The 19,986-nt window shown below is 37.8% G+C and overlaps 6 protein-coding genes across 7 annotated transcripts; 2 read left to right on the forward strand and 4 right to left on the reverse strand.

Moving 5' to 3' along the window:
- Window positions 1–63: 63 nt before the first annotated feature.
- LOC104769369 (alpha-glucan water dikinase 1, chloroplastic) lies at window positions 64–9,825 on the reverse strand. 2 transcript variants are annotated; one of them, XM_087508329.1, is made up of 33 exons: window positions 9,347–9,825; window positions 8,639–8,919; window positions 8,355–8,396; window positions 8,155–8,255; window positions 7,965–8,043; window positions 7,745–7,836; window positions 7,491–7,644; window positions 6,925–7,320; window positions 6,714–6,821; window positions 6,495–6,590; window positions 6,257–6,397; window positions 6,077–6,165; window positions 5,715–5,849; window positions 5,371–5,533; window positions 4,970–5,059; window positions 4,717–4,902; window positions 4,523–4,585; window positions 4,382–4,444; window positions 4,228–4,287; window positions 3,977–4,129; window positions 3,766–3,849; window positions 3,365–3,541; window positions 3,156–3,262; window positions 2,841–3,054; window positions 2,657–2,760; window positions 2,388–2,520; window positions 2,081–2,206; window positions 1,620–1,730; window positions 1,187–1,285; window positions 934–1,107; window positions 748–840; window positions 543–658; window positions 64–442 (listed from the first exon to the last, which is right to left on the reverse strand). In XM_087508329.1, the coding sequence occupies exons 2-33, from the start codon at window positions 8,882–8,884 to the stop codon at window positions 238–240; spliced, it is 4,200 nt and encodes a 1,399-aa protein (XP_087364455.1). In that variant the 5' UTR covers window positions 8,885–8,919; window positions 9,347–9,825; the 3' UTR covers window positions 64–237. The 2 variants fall into 2 exon arrangements, with proteins under 2 accessions (XP_087364455.1, XP_087364456.1); XM_087508330.1 differs by having other exon boundaries at window positions 4,970–5,180; window positions 5,262–5,533; window positions 9,347–9,498.
- Window positions 9,826–10,181: 356 nt separating this feature from the next.
- On the reverse strand, window positions 10,182–11,260 carry LOC104769375 (uncharacterized). Its single transcript, XM_010493577.3, has one exon. The coding sequence runs from the start codon at window positions 10,890–10,892 to the stop codon at window positions 10,389–10,391; it is 504 nt and encodes a 167-aa protein (XP_010491879.1). The 5' UTR covers window positions 10,893–11,260; the 3' UTR covers window positions 10,182–10,388.
- LOC104769385 (F-box protein At1g10780) lies at window positions 11,228–13,787 on the reverse strand. The gene is made up of 4 exons (XM_010493588.3): window positions 13,511–13,787; window positions 12,119–12,928; window positions 11,750–12,027; window positions 11,228–11,664 (listed from the first exon to the last, which is right to left on the reverse strand). Exons 2-4 carry the CDS (start codon window positions 12,903–12,905, stop codon window positions 11,428–11,430), a joined length of 1,302 nt encoding a protein of 433 aa, XP_010491890.1. The 5' UTR covers window positions 12,906–12,928; window positions 13,511–13,787; the 3' UTR covers window positions 11,228–11,427.
- A 919-nt stretch (window positions 13,788–14,706) lies between these two features.
- On the forward strand, window positions 14,707–16,640 carry LOC104769403 (uncharacterized). Its single transcript, XM_087508331.1, has 3 exons — window positions 14,707–15,309; window positions 15,546–15,661; window positions 15,756–16,640. Exons 1-3 carry the CDS (start codon window positions 15,045–15,047, stop codon window positions 16,434–16,436), a joined length of 1,062 nt encoding a protein of 353 aa, XP_087364457.1. The 5' UTR covers window positions 14,707–15,044; the 3' UTR covers window positions 16,437–16,640.
- Window positions 16,623–17,497, reverse strand: LOC104769394 (uncharacterized). Its single transcript, XM_010493598.2, has one exon. The coding sequence runs from the start codon at window positions 17,450–17,452 to the stop codon at window positions 16,718–16,720; it is 735 nt and encodes a 244-aa protein (XP_010491900.1). The 5' UTR covers window positions 17,453–17,497; the 3' UTR covers window positions 16,623–16,717.
- Window positions 17,498–18,219: 722 nt separating this feature from the next.
- On the forward strand, window positions 18,220–19,973 carry LOC104769410 (putative aldo-keto reductase 1). Its single transcript, XM_010493622.3, has 5 exons — window positions 18,220–18,657; window positions 18,755–18,958; window positions 19,051–19,223; window positions 19,314–19,416; window positions 19,511–19,973. Exons 1-5 carry the CDS (start codon window positions 18,436–18,438, stop codon window positions 19,844–19,846), a joined length of 1,038 nt encoding a protein of 345 aa, XP_010491924.1. The 5' UTR covers window positions 18,220–18,435; the 3' UTR covers window positions 19,847–19,973.
- Window positions 19,974–19,986: the final 13 nt, after the last annotated feature.

Raw genomic sequence — 19,986 nt, forward strand, 5'->3', positions numbered from 1 at the left:
GCAGTTTTTAGTTGCAGTCAAACCTCAAGAAGCAGAAGCAGAAAAGCTGGAAGCACCCAACTCTAATTAACACTTGTTTATTTATTATATCTAATATCTTAATGGTAATGCCAAATGTTTTTGTACTACATATATTGTACTACACTATATGCTTATGCTATACTCTTTGCTTATAGAGCAAATAAGAAGTTTACTGGACAGAAAACGTAACGTAACACAAGTGGTCGAAGAATTTGATCACACTTGTGGTCTTGTCTGGACGACATAGAGCTTCCCGTCTCTGATCACACCTTCAATGTCTTGTGCAGTTCCATAGAGTTTCTCAATTGCATCTCCCGCGCGTGCGATGTCTGAGAGAATCTTTTTCCGGAAGCTCTCGTCAGTAATCAGAGGATCTGTTGTGTAATCCAGCACAACTTTGTCTTCCTCGTCCATTGGTACACTGTAAAAAAATAAAAGGAAGGAGAAGTTTCCTTGTTAAGGTGTTGTTAACTGATGAGATCAAGAAAGCGAAAAAGAGATTTTGAGACTGTTTATATTACCTGTCATAAAGGCCTGCACCTGCATAACCTTCGAGATCTTCTCCATTGGAGTCAGATCTGAAGATGATTGAACGTCTAATGAACAGCCCAATTGGTTTGCTTGGGTATCCCAACACCTGAATGATGTTTCAAATTTCATCAGCGGGTTTGATAATATCCTATTCGCATTTTCTACTCATAAAACACCAGTGGTTAGCTTTAGTACCAGAGGCGAATCGAGGTTGTCTTTCTTGCAGATGAAACTTAAAGACCGACCGGGATATGCTCCTACAAGAGTTTCACCAAGACCTTTGACAACCTGAATAAAAAAACAACAGTGAAGTGAAGTTGGAAGAAGCACCCATTCATACGGGTTATGAGTTGGAATGGAGGGGAACAAGGATAGTTTTACCTCAGCGTAAATCTCTGATGAATCTCCAGAAGATGGGTTAGTTGTGTGAATAACAAATGCGTAATCCGCATTGATGACTTCTTGGACCAAAACAGCCATGCAGAGATAGTCATGATCCAGTTTTACTTTTCTCGTGCTGAAGTACGCTCTCTCATTCCATTTTGAAGCCCAGACCTGAAATTTTAGATAGCCGGTTAGTGAGATTTGACATCTTCACGTTAAGCAGCAATGCCCCTTATACTCAAGATTTTACCTTTTTAATGGCTTCCCAAGCTTGCTCCCATCTCTGTTCACCTTCATCACCCGGCCATGGCATGTCAGAACTTTTCACAGTACTTTTCAGTTCTTCAACCTGAGCATCAGAACCATTACAGAGGCACTTATCTTAGCAATTCTCTATATTTCACTCAATTCCCACAGAGGAAATTTCAGCTTTTCCGACAAATGCACTCTTATTAGAATTTTAGGCAAAGAAGCTAATCCATATCATTAGGCAGATAATACCAAAACTTATGCAACAAATATGCAGAAACTAAAAGCAAAATGGTTTGGTGGTAAGGAATCAGTCCAAAGAACAGAGCTTTAGGGTATAATTTATTGTGGTTAACAGCATGCGTTGTGAAAATAAACAAATGCAGCCCAGATTAGAGTTGTGTCTCAAGTTTCTAACAACAATATGAACATACCAGTTCTGCGGGTGCAACCAGTCCCAAAAGTGTCTCACGAATTTCCTTCAGAGCACCTTGGTCCCCCCCATCAAGAGTTTTCTTCAATACTAGTAATTTCTCATTCACCGTCTGCCACATTCAGAAGGAAAGAGAGTGAGTGGGAAGTGAGGTAGGGTGAAGATAATCATGGAAAAGCAAAGTCTCAAGATATATTGGTTTTGACAGCAATAACTTCATGATAGTCATGCAGAACAAGGCATCAGGACTTCTGGGGAGTGGGGAGACCTCATGAAAGATATGTTTATTCTTAGAAATTCCATAGAACTACTAGAGAAGCATTGGAACTATCTATACTCTAATATATCCAGATGAATACCACCAGTAAAGAACAGATAAACCATACGGGTAGCGAAAATTTCAGTAAAGTGTATTCATATTTGTTTTGAGCCAGAATGAGTTGAGAGTGTCTACTATCCTACCTGATTCGCCTTTTCGGAGATAACCTTCTCAAAAACACCAAACGGCAACGCAACTGAAGTTGGGATACCAACCCAAGAAGGAACTTTTCCTTTCAGATATCCAATATTTCTTGATTTAGCACCAACCTAGAAAAAAAATGGGGGTGTATTATCCAAATCCGTGAAGTCAGATATTTAAAACATGAGAAGTTCATACAAAATTAAAGAACTATCTTATTCGATCTTTATTATGTAAACAGAAGTAAAAAAAAACTACTAAAAGAGATTAAGACGGGAAAGTATGAATCCAATAACATTACACACTAACCAAGTCACTTGTGAACTCCTCAGATGATATAGCATATCTACCCGCAAACTGTTTCTTGACCAAAGAAATGCTTGGAGGGGCATCTTCTATGTTGTCCGAACTTAGAATCGAAAGCTCACTATCGTTTACCTCTCTGAGGTAAACAAAAAATAAGTAAGAACATCATTTTGCCCAAAATGAATTAAGCAATTCTACTTAATCTGTCTAACACAACAAAAGGAGAATATCTCAGCTAAGTTATCTGGAATATAGCAAACAAGGATGATTACTTATAGACTACATCTGCAGAGGTTGGTTGCAGGCTCAAAAGTTTTCCATCCTTCCCTTGGAGATCGGATAAGATTCCAGAATCAAAACATGTGGCAAAGCAGATCTGCAAATGAAAATCCAGACAAAGTTGGTACAGGTCACAAGCATTCATGAACCATTTGACAACATGACGAGATATATTACCTTTCCATTTCTTGCTCGAACAGAAACATGAGATAGTACATCCGGCATGTCAGGTGTCAGTACTGCAACTGCACCATCAGGAATTTCCTCCTCTCCTCTCACTCTGTTTGCAACTATAATTGTAGGTCTGTCGTAGGTTTTATTCTGTACAGTGAGCAATTCATCCACAACAATGACATATCCGACGACCTCTACAGGACTAATGACCTGCCAACTGATCAAGAGAAAAAGAAGCAACATTAGGTTTTCTGATGTTTAACTACCGGATGACAATAGATACAACTTGCTAGTTGCTACAGAAGCACAGTCACAGACCTTCCCAAGTTTGCAGTCTGCCTAAGAACAGGGTCAAGTCGGTTAACAAGTGACGACAATGCTGCTGCAGATCCAGCTCGAATGATCTCTTCAGTGAATATGGTAACCTGGTAAAGTGGTTAAAATAATATCTAAACCTCTCTCTTGTTTTGGGAAAATAATAAGATACGGAAGAAATAGGACGACAAGTTCAGAGAAGTGTAACTTACAGCCCATTGCTCGACGCCGAGACAAGATCCAAGATATTCAGCCGATGGTTGCAAAATTTCAAGGTACCTCTCAGCTTTGCTTGCCAGTGCTAGTCGGCTTCTGTCGAGAACAGATTTTGCATACAGAGCCCAATGATCTTTTTTGCTCTTGCACATGTCGAGGGCAAATTGCCATCCCTGCAAAAGCAGAAGAATAGAATCATGCATATTGTCTAAATTCTTCACGTTTTACGCCAATGACTTGTAGCCATAGGACGACTTAGAGAGTTCTAAACTATGTATAGAACTTAGCTATGTGAGTAAACACAATTAAATAATCCAAGATGCTAAACCTTGATGAAACCAGTCTACGGATAATGTTATACAACATACATGGAAAATTGACTGAATATTCAATTCACCTTCAAGCAGTAGATAAGGTCTTCATTGTCATCTGAAGAAAGGGCAAGATTTTCAAGAACTAAGCTGATGAAGTACATGATTTTCTGCGATAACAAAGTATTAAATATGACAAAGAAATTATCTGAAAAGAAAAGAAAAAAAAGGCGAATCTGGAACTGTTGACACGTGATGCTCACAAACAAACTATCATGACGATGAATGAAGACTAACCTCAGGTCCAGCATCATTCAATTGTTCATAACCTCTTTCAATAGCTGTTCTGACAGTAGAATCGAGAGCCAGGTCCAAGAATAACAGATCCTTAAGGCGGTCATGGGACTTCATCAGAAGCGGCCTTATCTCTTGGCGAGCTTCAAGCAAACCCTACACCAAATATTCATTCTCATGGTAAGTGTAAGAATCAAAGAAGTCAAATCAATAGTATAAATAAAATCGGCCTAGTAATTAGGAAAACATTACACCTCAAGAAGTGGCTCTACATTCTTTTCTTCAACATGTTCTAGAACGAAACGAAGCAAGTCCTGTTGAGGGAAGTACCAACACAGTGTAAGTTGTACTGATTTGACAGGTGTATTAAATTCTTGAAATGAGTAAGGAAGATGCGAGGAAAGTTACTGGATATCCAGAAGGCAGTCCTGATACAGGATTTATTTGCACCCCAACCATGAAACCTTCACCCTGAAGGACAACATAAATATTCAGTTGTCAATTCCAAGAAGAATCATTAATTGTAACTTTTCAGTATAGTGGCATTACGTCATCTTGGTAGCCCATGCAATTTTGAATAGCCGACTCAAGATCTGCCCCTGAATGAACAGCCTAGAAAAACAAAGAAGACCACAAATTATATGATTTCTCTTAGTAAGAAAAGGAAAAGGAGGAAATCAGACCAAGTTTGCTGAGGAATCCTATATTCGAAAAAGCAACTAACATAAACATGGGGAAGTAACCTTTAAAGTCCTCATATAGTGTCCAAGATCGCGCAAAAGACCATCCTTTTGTTCTCTTCTAAAACTTGGTTCAGAATGTATGGCACGATCATAACTTAAGAGTCGCTCTTTGGTTATGCCATTATCATTCAAGGTCTTCCAGTAAACACTCATGTCAAAGTCACTTTTGACATAATCCATCAATGCCTACAGCAATAAAAGTGTCAAAAGAAGGATTATAAAATTGGAACCGGAAGGGCACAAGCTCCAATACCTGACAGATGACAACATCATCTGGACTAGTGTTATTATGCAACTTCTGATGCCACTCCTCCATAATTCCACCCTTGCAGTCATTTTTCCTCTGCAAGCAGAAAGTTCACTCATAATGCTTCATATGAATATAGAAGTTGCAGGCTAATGAGTAATGAGGGACTCCCATCATCTTAATAAGCCAGATAGACATGCTCAACACGGCCACAACTCTGTTTTATTAAAGAAAAGTGTGGGACAGTAGGAAAAATAGGGAAACCACTCCCAGAAAGTTAATGAAATAGACTTCTAACCCTGGAATTTTGAGGATTTATTCTTGTAGAGCTTTTCTCCTCATTTCCTTCAATGTACAGTCGGAAGTAAAATCTTCTTTTATAGATAATAAGAAAACTAAAGACCAACCTGGATGACTAGAATTTCGTCTCGGATTCGCTGCCCGACATCTCCTTCACCCCCTCGACCAACAGTAGACATTATCATCCGCAAAAGTTCTCTGTACTCTGGCGAACTTGCATAAACATCCTGGAGAACGTCCGTAAGCCTATCTTGCGCTTTGCTTATCTCCCTGAAATAAAGTGGTGCGTTGTGTCAAATAATGAGACGATGTATGTTCAATTAAATGAAGGTATCATTTTCAGATGTTATAACAACTTAGAAGGCTCCCATAAGATTTGCTTATATTTCCCTTGGGGCTGAATAAGAGAGGTGGACAGAGTCTAAAACTTTCATCACTATTTGAACTGTACCGTGGCTTAACATTATAGTTTTTGTTCCACACAAGCTGTCTTGTCGCCATAAACCTCATCCAGACTAGGATCCCTGCAAAGCCCAGTTGACCAGCATTTTTTGCGTTGTCCACAAGATCTGCTGCAATGTTGAATCTAGAAAGAAAAAAAAGCAAGATGTGACCCTTCAGAAAAATCAGAGTGTTTAGTGGAAGTTGCAAATCACTTCATGCAGAAAAGAGATGTATCGCTGAAAAAAATAATTTTGATAAAGACTAACGCGTAAAGTTGAGTAGCAAATGTTTTGAAAAGGGAATGCCAATTAAACTTCTAATAGTCTGAAAAACGAAATAAGAACCAGGATGCTTGACCATAAAACTGACCGATGCATGAAAGACTTCTGGGCCTCACTCTCCAAATCTGCAATTTTATCCAGTAAATTCTTGGCTGTACCTTTTCCATCACCATAATCCTATAAAATGGAACAACTAGAATTTAAGCATTTATGGGACAATAGGGTGCAATTGAAAGTGGTTTATAGCAGACCAAGAAGGAAGAGGAACCTTCTGAATATGTTTTTCTTCTTTAGAAAAGTCCACATAAAAGTCACTGTCATTATTTTTAATCCACCTTTCACCAGCATTGAGTACAAACGGCATGCCCTTGTAGCTGTCGCCTTCTATTTCCAGCTCAAAAGTTTGAACCTACATTTTTGGTTAACATGAGGCCTTTTACATACCATCTCTGGATCCAAATGCTAGTAAACATATACAGTATATAAATAGATTTGGTCAGTCATACCGGACTAGGAAGATCTGTTGATGTCACAGTCAGTTTTGTATCAACAGCACCACGTACTGGCAAAGAGTTTGGTGGCAGTATATCTGAAGGTGGGTCCTGCAGTGTCAATATCTCATAAATTTGGAGGAAAAGAGACCAAACCAGACATGTGATTGAGAAGCAGATGATCTTAATCTCAAAGTATGTTCTTGTTTGAGAAATAAAGAAGAAATATCTTACCAACCACTCTCCACCGTTTTGTGACAAAGCCCAGTGAAGGGTAACCGGCTCTTTAAAATCAGTTGCCAGATGAATTTTCGTCTTTCCGGGAAGTTTAGTGACAAGAACCTATATAGAAGAAGCAATGACTTGCCAGTAGGAAATACTTGTGGATGTATATCTAACCCAAACAGATATAGAAACGAGAGAAAGAGAGATACTCTCAACTGACCAAAATCGCACTGCCTTCAAGCTTGAATGTTTTCTTGCTAAAGACCGGAGTGGTTTCTTGTTCCTCCTTTGCTTTGGCGTATATCTCCAGAGTTGTTAAGGACCGTGGTTCATTTGAAGAATTGGATTTTGGTTCAACAAAATCAGCAACATGCTTATAGATAAGCTTATTCAGGTCCCTTCCCTTACGCTGGATCTTCTCAGTGCGATAATTTTTTTTACGCTCTGGTTGTTTGGAAACTTTTTTCTGTGTCTCTCGTCCACTGGATGAAGTATCATTAGATTTTGGAGATTCATTAGTGTTATCTTTCTTCAACAACTTTGCTCGGAGATCTTCCACTGAAGCACCTCGCATCATTTCTTCATGTAGCTCCATACGGGCAGCTTCATATTCCTCCTATTAATCGAAGACTAATTATTCTACTTCACTTCAAAATAATGGATATACCCAGTCAATCTTATTCAAGTATTATTTTTGCAATATAATCATTCATTTGCTGATCAGTCAACTATACCAGAACTAACATCTAAATGAAAGTTGTACCAGAAAGTGATTCCTGAACTTACCTTCTCTTTCTCAGGGTTGTACATTTGTTTACCGTTACGTTCCCATCTAAGATATGCTTGGATCTGTACAAGGTCTTCAGGAACAGAAACATTGTTTTCCACATTCCTTTCCGTGGGTAAGTTTATACGAAAATTTTGCCCATTGTTTTTATACCTACATATATGTCAAGATCATGAGAAACGACAATAATTAAACAGAACTAGGTAGCTCTATGTTCTGGCTTAATAGCAAGAAGAGAAGAAAACATGCTCACCACTTGTTCCGACTTTCGTCAAAAATAAGAAACTCAATAGCGTGTATGGCACGATCATCTATCTCTAGTTTAAGGTAAGAGTTGGCACCGGACTGCGAATGAAAATCCAAAACATTATTTGGAAATCTTAAGTTACACACACACACACACAGGTAGCATCAGCTGGAAATCATACCATCACAAGTAGCACTGTAATGTACGTTGAGGAATGAATACTTACTTTAACAAATGGAGTTCTAAGCGCTCTGTTCTTGTAGTTTATAGTTCTATCCGGAGAGCGAGAAGGTAGAACCCATTTTCTGAAACGGAAAATAAGAAAGAAAGTAAATTAAACAAAACCATGCAACATAACAAGCTTGAAGAAACCTATTAACTAGGCAAGTTTGAACATGATTTGACAAGGGCATTACTCATTGTTGTCACGAATCGCACCCCAGTGTAGAAGCAATGAGTCACTTGTATGAGCGATCTGGATATTTACTTCTCTTACAGTTGCAGAAGTGACTTCGACCTATTCAATTACATCCATAAAACCTACCATTGCATAAATATTATGGCTACAAAATCCCAACAAGAACATACTATCCATTATTTGTAAAGCTACACATACCAGTAAGTCAATATTGCCGTCAAGATTAAATTTCTCGGTTGCCTGTCCAAGGATGAAACAGTTTTAGCACATATGGATATGATAACTATCTTATGCATTCGATATATACAAGCAAGCAGGCAAAACTTTTAGTCCACACAGGTCTATGAAGAGTTTTTGGACATCAAACATCTGACATATATTGAGTAGTTGCAACCAAAAATAATCACATTCCAAACAACGTCAATACTGGTGATGAAAAGTATCTCCATACGAAGAAAAAAAAAAAAAAGGTTTTTGAGTACCTGAGAAGCAGGATCCATGGCAAGAACAGCTCGTGGGACAAATGAGACAGGTCTACCAGTTTCAGTGATGAGACTACGACCGGTCTTTTTAAGACCTTTCCCGTATAATTTCGATTTGCCAATCTTGTCAGAAGTAACAGAAAGAGCAGGAACGCAGGAAGAAGAGTTGAGCTTGTTATGATGGTCAAAAGTAACAGGACGAATCAAACCCCGGTTTAGTAAGTTGTGGACTACAGAGTTACTCATGCTTTCTTTCTTCGGTGAATCAAAACTTGCCGGATCTGTCAAGTAAAGTAGTGATACTAAATAATAAGAAGAAGAAAAGAAAAGAAAAAGAAAAAAAACAATCAAGCTTTTGACATATAGATGGAAAAAGGAACAAGTTATACTATTTGTCTCAAAAAAGAATAATCTAGAGTTAGACAGACAACCCAAAAAAAAAACACTTGTTTTCTTTTCTTCTTTTCACTTTCAGTTACAAAGACAAATTAGTTACTTGAGTTGAGCGAGCCCATGGAACAACATGTGCAATTAGTTACACAGAAGAAAAGAATCGGGTAATCAAACAAAGCCGAGATTTTTTGAACAACAAATCACTCAAAATCCTTTTTCTTTTCGCTTTTGTGGCGAAATCCAGCAAACTCGAATAACAGAAACAGTAAAGGAATCGAAATTGAAGGCTACATTCAAATTCAAATTCAACATTACCTGTTTAGCGAGCCAAAACAAAGAATCTGAAGAATCAGAGTGAGAGAGGGAAGATCCCAGAATTTGCAAGTGACACTGGGGGGGGGGGGGGGGGGGGGGGGTTCTGGTTCTCTCTTCTCTCCTTGGGTCTATGGGCTACTTCACTCGCACTCACACTCACGTGTAATTGAAGTTAAAACGGAACTTTATCCTGCGATTACGCTACGTGGCGCATCGTGATTCGAGCACGTAGGAGCAACGGCACGGGGATTAGAGAAATCCCCCAGTCGATGGACGGTTCATAATATTAATATTTTTCCTTTTTTTTATAGTTATACAGAAGAATCTTCTCACCGTTGATTTTTTCTGCTTCTTCTTTTTTTTTTTTTTTTTTTTTTTCTGTCTTTTTGTTATGATATTTTTATGCTTCGTTCGTTCTCTTGTATCGTTTTTCTTTTTGTTGGTCGACATGTTTTTTTTTATCTTTGTATTCACAAATCACAAACCACGAATTGTGCAGAAGATATTTTTGTTTATCTTTCTATTCTTGTAAGTGTCCCAAAACAAAAGCCCACTTGTGCAATCATGTCAATTCTTCCCTAGCTAAGCTTATTTTGTATGTTTTCTTGGTTGTGGGTGCTTCTCTACAAAAGAGCTTTTTTACACATTGTGAAAAAGAGTACATACATGTTATGGTCCAATAGTTTTCAATCCAAACTCGTTTGTGTTTTTGCCTCGTGACATGTATAAAAAATGGCATGTTTATACAAACAAAAAAGGTTGAAAGAAAAGGAATGGAAAACAATTGTTCCACAAATTTTTGGAATTATCATAAGAAAATATCTGCTAGCAATTATTAATTACACGAAATCAAAATATAATTAATTACACCCAGTGGCGTTACATACGAATGACATAGATCAACAAACAGCCTCCCTCAAAACAAAAATAACAACAACAAAAAAAAAAATACCCAAATTTTGATTTAGACGAAATTAATTAGTTTTTTTTTCTTGTTTTTTTTTTGTTTCGAGAAAAATTAATAAAAAGTTCTCTTAATCGATCAGCTAATCAATGTAGACAACGTCAAGCAATTGCTGCTAATCTTCCTCAAGTCAACCGCTACATTCTGGACCGCATTAACCTGACCAGTCTCAATAAACCCGTCCACGCATGCGCCATAATCAGACACTGCCGCTGTTAGGTACGTGTTGGTCCCCACGACATCGCGTTTTCTTATGCTCTTCCTCGCACTCGCTAAATTGAATATCGCGTCGCTAAACGTCCCGTAACACGTGCTGATCGCTTGGTTACCGTCTTTAAACCTAGCTGCTTCGGCTAGAGCCACTTTTGTCTTGGCCTCTAATGCCTGGATGGTTCGGTGCGTGGCTCGTCTAGGGTTCGTGATTCGTTTCACTAGAGGTCGGCATAAAGATGGATACGCTGTGTGAGAGCATATGTTGATCATGCGCGATTCCGCGACTTGACCAGCCATGAGAAAGATCAATACGGCGGCGGATGCCGCGACAGCCACGAAACGCAGCTGGAATGTGTCGCGGCCCGCCATTTTATTTGAGTTTTTCTTTATTTTTTATTTTAGTTTGTTAGAGAAGAATTAGCACTAGGTAATTTTTCAATGCTGGAGGTAACGTTGTTATATATAGAGAAGTTTTTTTTTTTTTATGGTTATGAAATTGTTGGCGGTGCGTGTTTTGCGTTATCTCGTTTTATTTTGGTAGTGTAATGCAATCTGAGGTTTGTCTTGTTTTTAGGAGATTATCTTCTTAATCTTTTTTAAGCATATGAAGATAGTAGGTGTTTGACTGACACATAAGTAAGTATATTAATATTGATTTGTATACGAACTAATGTAAATATATATAGGAACAAGAAAACAGGAAAAGTGTAAAACCAAATGTGTTCATAATCATTCCTTTTAAAGACAACAGCAGGAAAAAGTTCTAAAATGGCATTAGATTCAAAAGTTCAAAACCATGGATCAGGAAACAAAAAATTTACTCAAGAGTTCAAACTAGAAATGCTCAGCGAATACAAATGAGAAACAGAAATCAATGGCCGAAAATTTTAGATTAGCAATTATTTCATTCAATTTGAACAAGATGCTGATGCATGTACCGGAACTTGCAGACGTCATCGCAGAAATCATCTGCACCGCTGTGATTGCTCTTCATCCGAAGAATCCTTATCACCATTCGTTTCAAAACTCTCGCATATCTCACAAGCGACTCGAGCGTGTTCATCTTCTGTTCTGCGTTCAGTGGAGATCTTACTGTGATAGTAACCTTCTCCAAACACGGTATTGCAAATCCTGTCTCAAGCTGCAAAGAGAAAGGAGGTTAACATTATTGGTAAGACTCTGGCTTCATATGGAACGTTTCTGATGAAGAAGAGAGTTTATTTTACCTTTTTTAGGCTGTTCTTTTGGCAAAGCGCAGCGAACATTGCTCCATGGATGTCGAATGTTTGAAGCTTGGGATGGTTATTGAAGAACTCGACAAAATCAATCTCAGGAAATGGTTGAAGGGACTCATTGCCTGTGAATTCAACCTTCATAAAGAGATGCTTCACGTCTCTTGCTTGCTGCAGCATTATGCATAACGCATCCCAACACCATTGTATACCCCGAATCGACAAGTCCTCAAGCGACGAAAGGTTATGAAAATCTACCATGTAAACTCTCCCTGTTAACCAATCAGAGACAAAGTAAGACAAATGACATCTGCAGATGGTAATAGAAGGAACCAAACAAGTAGTAGGCTCATAAATGTTTACCAGCAATATTGGAGATGGATAGGGTCTTTAAGAATCTGGTTTCAGGGACACGGATAAAGCTACAGCCTTGAACATCAAGGGACAGTAACCTCGGACTAGTGAGGACTAGCACGCTGTTACCTGGTCCATAGAAATCCAGCTTACAATGCTCCAAGTATGGCAGATCGATCGATATGGACTTAACTCCCTCACAAGCTAGCAGAAGCAAGTTACTCAGATTCGGGCAAGCACGGAGAGCATGACACAGAGTGGCATCATCAGTTCTTGCTCCAACTATTTCGAGGCAGCGAAGGTTTGGGAACATATCCCACTTGGGAGGGCTCATCATCAAAACACCCCAAAGCCTTAAAGTCTCCAGATTCTTAGCCACACCAACGCAGTCAAGCTTCAAAGGACCCTCTACAATAGCGTCTTCGCTAGCGAGATTATCCATTCTCAGCTCCAATAGCTTAAGAGACGAACCCACATGGGCCATCCAAGAAGCTAGACCATTGCTAGAGAATGGGCTGTAGACCACAAGCTCCTCAAGACGACGGAAAGAGGAAATCATCTTGCGAACGATGGTGTCAGATTCATCAGTCTTGGAGATGGTGTCAGAATCATCATCATCATCATCATCAGTCTTGGAGATGATGCTATCGAAAGAATTCCGGAGGAATGTAATTTTCTGAACAGAGTCTGTAGACTCTTTCCATCGGTTGGAGACGCAGTTGCAAGCAGCCACATCTTTTGCAGCGGTCATGTTGGAAAGAATGTATTGAAGGAGCGCATCAGGAAGAGAGTCCATTTCTTTTTTTTTTTTTTTGTTGGCTGAGACAATTCATCGAACACTTGGTGGGTCAGTTAAGGAACAAAACTAATAATAGTATAAAATTACACATCTTCAATGCAATTAAATGGGGCATCATCATAAATCCATGAATATCGAAATGACAAAGCTTGTCTATGAATACACAAAAATTTTAATGTCTAGATCTTAACTTGAAAGAGCAATCGATAAATCCCCCAAAAATAAATTATAGTAGAGATCTGAAAATGGCAAGCTCATATGATAAATCCTATATCAAATACCCCAAATACAAGACAGAATCAAACAAGAACCCTAGAATGACCACATTTTCCCAGGAACAAATTAGCTACAAATGTTACAATCGATAGACAAAGAAGAAGAAGAAGAAGAAGAAGAAGAGAGTGAAACCCACATTGCAAAACTATCTACAAATCCACAGATCTTTTCAAGAAAAAATCAATTTACAGATTATAGATCCCGGGAGAAAAAGGGTTTTGGAAGAGAAACCATAAAGCAAAAAAAAAAAAAAAAAAAACACAAAAGAGAAGATGCGAAGAAAGCAAATGAGATGATTAAAGGGCGAGAGAGTTTTAGTTTCTTACTGAATGAATCTGTAAATCTGGGTTGGGACGACCTAGAACAATTATGTGAGAGAGAGCAAGCACTGAGAGAGAGAGCACTGAAATCTCAAATCTGGGGAGAAGTAGGGAAGAGAAGGGGAATTTTTGGGTTATTTGAAAGAGAGAGAGAGAGAGAGTGGCGCGTGAAGAGAGACGGAATGGCGGAGTGTTTCAAATTTTGAAAAAAGAGGAGAGAGAGAGATCTCACTTTCTCTTTTCAAATTTTACAAAACAATTCCCCAGCTTTTTTTTTTTTTTTAAACCTTATTTTTTTATATTTTTATTTGTTTTTCTTTATTTAATTTCAACTAGTAGTGTCGTGACTAGTGAGTGTATTTCATTTTTTTTTTAATACAAGGCATATATGTATGACACAGTAGATTTTAGGTTTATGAAGAAGCTTGGCAAAATATAAACTTGAAGATATTATGAAGTAAAATTTAGGAAACTAATTAATAATAAAAAAAAAAATTATTATTGATTTTTTTTTTTTTTTGTATATTGTGTAGGTAAGAAAGTGGGTTACAGATAAAAAGAGATTTTTTTTTTCTTTGTAAAAACATATCTATATTTTATTAAATTATACTATACTATTTAAAGGGTATGTAAAGATTACAAAAGAAGCACACCTAATATATACTGGAATCCAATTTATGCCATATTGCTCTTTTAATTTATTATTTTATTAATTGCATATATATATATATATATATATATATATATATATATTTACTTGCTTTTTTAGATGATGCTTTTTTTGGTATGATTTTTTGTTTTCTACTTTCCTTGTAATAAAATATCTGAAGTATACAAAAACCATTTATTGTCAAAAAAAAAAAAAGACACAAATCATTTATTGTCAAAAAAAAAACACAAATCATTTCTCTCTTAAAAAATGGAACATTCATGATATACTTTTAAAAAATAATAATAATAAACAGTTAATGATATAAGTGAACTAAGTGATTTAATTAACTGATATGTGCAATTTTTTATATTTATTAAAAATATAACTTCTAATTATCCGCGTTTTAAAAAACAAAAAAAAACTAATTATCTACGCTTTTCAAACTTGATTACCCGCATCTTTTTAAATAAATGAATACCAGCGTGTATTTGAACACAATTAACTTATATTTAAATATGATTTTAAACTGTAAAAAAATACATAGAAACTTTTTGTATCAAAGATTTCAAAAATAGATAAACATCGCCATACCTAATGAGTAAACAATTTTGACAAAAAGTATATATTACATCAGCTCTCATTAAAAGAAAATCTCCCAAATTGGCTCTTTATTTTTTTTGTTATCCATATGTCAAAAATATACCGGATGGAATGACTAATATATATATGTTGTAAGATCATGTTTTACTTTTCTCACACCACACCACCTTTTTTCACTATTAGCTTTCTTCTGCTCAAAAGTTGGTTGAGCCAACCTCCTCTTTTGTTTTCTTCTTCCTCAAGACAAAATCACCTGAGTTTTTTTTCATATACTCACTCGATCTTGCAATGAAAAAGCAGTCAAGAGCGAACGATGTGGATCACCAGCAGCAGCAGAACCTCGACCCTGAGAACCCTCATCAATCTTCTCGATTCTTCGGTCAGAGCTGTTCCTCTGCTCTGTCGCGTCTCTTTAGTCTCCGATGTCTCATTGTTTTGGTCGTAAGCTTAGCGATTCTTCTTCCTACGATCTTCTGCCTATTCCCCAGTCGATCTCATACACTAGCTCCGCCCCTGTCTCAACCCCATGCTAATGATACAATCAACTACAATGGTAAGTGTCTTTCAACAAAAAGTTTAATACTTTACCAGATTTTAAGAGGACCCTAATTGATTTATAGTTTCAGAATTTTCAGTTTATACTATCCTCAAAATTTTCTGAGATCTATAAAGGTGGAGACTTTAATAAGTACATAAACTGTCTCTGGTTCTAGTAGTGAGTCTTGAAAGATCTCATATGACACACTTTATATCTAAACATTTTTCTTTTGCTTCTTTGTTTTAAACCAGCTGCTTCAGTACAAGCTTGCTTCAAACTTCGAAAACCAGTGTCTGAGGTTATCTCCCTAAAAGGAAGACTAGAGGATGATATCTTTCGGAGCATACGTCTTTCGAACGACACCAAGGTTATAAGAACATTTTCTTACAAAACTTATGCAATGTAGTGTTTTTGATTTCTGCTTTTATTAAGAGGGCTAATATCTAGTTACTGTTGAACAGGTGACTGTTCTGTCTCTGCGTCAGTCATGTTCATGTAAGTATACAGATGTGGAGTTTGCAGTTGTACCTGTCTCTGCTGGCTATGAAATAAGCACACAGTCGTTAAATTCACTGCGATCTTCTTTCGTTAACCTGCTTGAACAAAGATCGAAGCTGAATCTGACCACAACAAGTTTTGGGAAGCCAATTTCTTTTCAGGTTTTGAAATTTCCTGGGGGAATCTCTGTAGATCCCAGTGGATCTATACCTGTACCTTTCATTGGATATGTAGGGAATCTTCTTAATTTTACACTCGATAGATCAATATCCCAGATACTACGAGATAACAAGGCTCGAAAACTAAGTGGTAAACTTGCGGTTACGTTGTGTTTGGAGCCACAGGAGAGTATTTATTTCCGACTCACAAATATACAAGGATCTACAGTATCTCCACCGGTAATTGTTCAGGTTTATCTTGTCATAACCATAAGAGACAACCTTCAGCAGAGATTGGACCATTTTGCACACATCACTCAAACAATCAGTCAAACATCTAGTGCTAATAATCTCGGTCTAGACAACACAGTTTTTGGTGAAGTCAAACGTATTACTATCTCAACAAACCTGGAAGGCGAAATTCTTGATCCTGCGTCGGTGATGGCACCAACACCAACTCCAGCTTGCTACCCTTCTCTGTGTTGAAGTCTTTATATGAAGCTTTCTTATTGAAGTTGCCAAAGCAGTTTCTCCTTTAATCTTGATTCTTCTGGCAAAGGACGTGTCAGTGTTTCTTCTTAGTCGTTTATGACTGAATCTAGTTAGCTTTAGAACTAATGGTCTCATCAAGGTTGTATGAAACATAAGTTCTTTATTCTAATGAGATGCAGCTTGAGTTTACTTGTTACTTCTTTGAATTAATTGCTTTAAACAATCTATCAAATTTAATACAACAGGGGATTTCAGATTCTGCATATATTGAGTTTTTATAGCCTCCCTGTATATGGTCGGTTATTCACAATTAGAAAATCGCCATTTTCTTTGAATTGATTAAGCTCTTCCTCTAGCTTCTTAATTACTTCATCTTTCTCTGCGAGCGTCTCTAGCAATGATCTATTCTCTTTACTAAGAGCCTGAAACTGGCTGATGATTCTATCTATCTGCACTTCAATGGCTTCATCACTAAGCTCAAACGCAGTCTCCACAACCCTCAAAACCCGCCACAAACTCACCACCACGATGAACCCGGTCCCTTTCTTCTCAAGAAGCACCTGAAGAATCAGAGAAACAATCGCAAGTGCGCCATCCATTACACAGCCAGGTTGCATGAAGAACGATTTCCCCATAGCAACAGCCAGAGACATGGATTTAACGGCAAGAATGCTCAAAATCGCGGTTCCTCCCCAACGGAACCATTCATTCTCGGTCTGAGCTTTCTTGACTGATGTGCAGGAGAGCAGAGAAGAAGATAATTCGAGGGAAGTTAAGATGATGTCGAGAGAAAGCAAGAAGATGGTGAAAAGGTGAATTTGGTATGACTCTAGGAACTCTGATAAAGTGATTCTCCATTGTTGTTTGATGGAGATGAGTACTTCTTGTTGTTGTTCTTTCGGAGAGAGGAGGCAGATTTGTCGCCATTTTTGCCGTCTGCACCAACTCCTTATTAGGTTTTGGATGGAGAATTCGACATTTTCAACTGTTCCGGTGCTAGTAGAATTCATGGAGGATGAAAAGATTTGGGAAGTTGTTGGTAGATGGGTGATAGATATTATTATGAGCTTTAAAGGAAGGCAACCAAATTTTAATGGGTTTAAGAAAGTAGTTATTTTTTGGAAAGATGACTTGAAAGGCAAGTAATCTTGAGATATGACGCAAGCTTGTGTTTTTTATTTATCTCTCTTTTAGGAATTAGGAACGACGATAGAAAAAGTCGAATTTAGTCTGGTGGTTTGATATAACTTTATTATTTCTTAGGTAAAGAAACACTTGCTAAATCTGAAAGACTATCCCATTGACACAATTTCAAAATACATTTCAAGTAAAAGAAAAATTCATTAATTCTGTTTAAGATTTTGCTAGTGCTTGTTTTACACACATCAAAATACTGCAAATTACGTTAAGTTCTATTACAAGATTGTTCCTTCTTTGACGAGAATAGTGCATAGATCTTTGTTTAGACTTTAGACATATCAAAATACTGCAAAATAACGTAAAGTTTATTTATACAAGACTATTCCTTCTTTGACCCCCCCCCCCCCCCCCCCCATAATGTTGAGATATTTGATTATTTATTATTTTTCAACTTTGACCCTCTTTTTTAGACTTCAAATTCGTCTTTGCATTGACTATGATAGTGGCGGATCCAGGGAGGGGAGAAAAGTAAGATGGGGCACAAAATTATATTTATTGTACAAAAAATTGAGTTTTAACTGTCCTCTTAGTATTGAGCACTTTTCCAAATGGGCCAAGAAACTAACATTGTTAGTTCATTGCATAAACAACTTTTATAAATGTGTATGGGGCACGTGCCCCACCTACTATAAACTAAGTTCAAGTCGGCGGCATTGCTAATTCGATTTTGCTATTATAAACTCATCTCGAAACTGCTTTCAAATAAAAACTCATAAATTCTTACATCTACGGTTTCAACTGATTGCAAAAGCGTGAGGAATCTTTAAAACCTTCCAAAGAGAGATTAGAATCCATGGCAGGTGCAAGTGGAGTGCGAAGGATCAAGCTAGGAAGCCAAGGTCTTGAAGTTTCGGCTCAAGGTCTTGGTTGTATGGGACTTTCCATCTTCGACGGAACTACCAAGGTGGAGACAGATCTCATTGCTCTCATTCACCACGCTATTACTTCCGGTATCACGCTCCTCGACACATCTGACATCTACGGTCCCGATGCCAACGAGTTGCTCCTTGGTCAGGTTCTGACTTCGAGATTTTCCATCTTTTTCCACACACTCTATTGAGATGCCTAGGGTCTAGGGTTTTTGAAATTGTTTTGTTATGTGATGTTATCAGGCTTTGAAAGATGGGAGGATGAGGGAGAAAGTGGAACTGGCAACCAAGTTTGGGATTCTCTATGAATATGAGAAATGGGGTTACAGGGGAGATCCAGCCTATGTGAGGGCTGCGTGTGAAGCGAGCTTAAGGCGTTTAGGAGTTAGCTGCATCGATCTCTATTATCAGCATAGGATCGATACCACTGTCCCCATTGAAGTCACTGTTAGCTTCTTTTCTTTTCTTCGCAATCTTTCTTCTTTCTTGAATCCATGAGCTGATTTTTATGCTGTTGTCTCCCTTTCAACAATTCAAAGATTGGAGAACTAAAGAAGCTAGTTGAAGAGGGTAAGATAAAGTACATTGGTTTGTCTGAAGCCTCTGCCTCTACTATAAGGAGAGCCCATGCTGTTCACCCGCTAACTGCGGTACAATTAGAATGGTCTTTGTGGTCGAGAGATGTTGAAGAAGATATAATTCCTACTTGCAGGTGCAGAACCTTCAGCAAACATTTCTCTTCCTTGATATAACTTTAATATCCCCATCTTGTATTGTTCATTCTTGGCTTTACTTTTTCCAGGGAGCTGGGTATTGGAATTGTAGCTTACAGTCCTCTGGGACGGGGCTTCTTTGCTGCAGGGCCTAAGTTCATTGAGAATATGGACAATGGTGACTACAGAAAGGCAAGTCCATGGGTTCATCACATCGTTACATGAATGGTCACTGTCCCATATAAGCGAAATGAGTATCATCTCGGTATGTTTTGCTCTGTTCCAGGGTTTACCAAGATTCCAGCAAGAGAACTTAGACCACAACAAGATTCTCTATGAAAAGGTCAATGCTATGGCAGAAAAGAAAAGCTGCACGCCTGCGCAATTAGCTTTGGCATGGGTTCATCACCAAGGAAATGATGTCTGCCCAATTCCCCGAACCTCCAAGATCAAAAACCTTAATCAGAACATAGGAGCTTTATCTATAGAACTCACTATCGAAGAGATGGCCGAGCTTGAAGCCATGGGACACCCAGGTTCTGTGAAAGGAGAAAGATCAGACACTAATATAGTTACCTATAAGAATTCTGAAACTCCACCATTGTCTTCTTGGACTGCATAAACCAGCTGTAATAGGTTTGCTCTGCCATCGTGCTGAGTTGTGTTCTGAACTACTTTTCATTATCGTCTTTAAGCTACATTATTGTTTGTCTGTTTCTGTCTTAATAGTAATAAAACTTTAAAGTAAATCTCTCATTAGGA

The sequence above is a fragment of the Camelina sativa genome, chromosome 3 (assembly GCF_030686135.1).
Source record: "Camelina sativa cultivar CO46 ecotype springtype chromosome 3, ASM3068613v1".
NCBI lineage: Eukaryota > Viridiplantae > Streptophyta > Magnoliopsida > Brassicales > Brassicaceae > Camelina > Camelina sativa.

Coding starts and splice junctions, on each gene's coding strand:
- LOC104769369 (XM_087508329.1), bottom strand. CDS start 8,884: ATGAGTAACTCTGTAGTCCACAACTTACTAAACCGGGGTTTGATTCGT. Junction 4,586..4,716: donor ACTATATGAGGACTTTAAAG/GTTACTTCCCCA, acceptor TTGTTTTTCTAG/GCTGTTCATTCAGGGGCAGA. Junction 3,055..3,155: donor CAGACTGCAAACTTGGGAAG/GTCTGTGACTGT, acceptor TCTCTTGATCAG/TTGGCAGGTCATTAGTCCTG.
- LOC104769375 (XM_010493577.3), bottom strand. CDS start 10,892: ATGGCGGGCCGCGACACATTCCAGCTGCGTTTCGTGGCTGTCGCGGCA.
- LOC104769385 (XM_010493588.3), bottom strand. CDS start 12,905: ATGGACTCTCTTCCTGATGCGCTCCTTCAATACATTCTTTCCAACATG. Junction 12,028..12,118: donor ATCCATCTCCAATATTGCTG/GTAAACATTTAT, acceptor ATTGGTTAACAG/GGAGAGTTTACATGGTAGAT. Junction 11,665..11,749: donor AAAAGAACAGCCTAAAAAAG/GTAAAATAAACT, acceptor TTCTCTTTGCAG/CTTGAGACAGGATTTGCAAT.
- LOC104769403 (XM_087508331.1), top strand. CDS start 15,045: ATGAAAAAGCAGTCAAGAGCGAACGATGTGGATCACCAGCAGCAGCAG. Junction 15,310..15,545: donor TGATACAATCAACTACAATG/GTAAGTGTCTTT, acceptor GTTTTAAACCAG/CTGCTTCAGTACAAGCTTGC. Junction 15,662..15,755: donor GTCTTTCGAACGACACCAAG/GTTATAAGAACA, acceptor ACTGTTGAACAG/GTGACTGTTCTGTCTCTGCG.
- LOC104769394 (XM_010493598.2), bottom strand. CDS start 17,452: ATGAATTCTACTAGCACCGGAACAGTTGAAAATGTCGAATTCTCCATC.
- LOC104769410 (XM_010493622.3), top strand. CDS start 18,436: ATGGCAGGTGCAAGTGGAGTGCGAAGGATCAAGCTAGGAAGCCAAGGT. Junction 18,658..18,754: donor ACGAGTTGCTCCTTGGTCAG/GTTCTGACTTCG, acceptor TGATGTTATCAG/GCTTTGAAAGATGGGAGGAT. Junction 18,959..19,050: donor CTGTCCCCATTGAAGTCACT/GTTAGCTTCTTT, acceptor AACAATTCAAAG/ATTGGAGAACTAAAGAAGCT.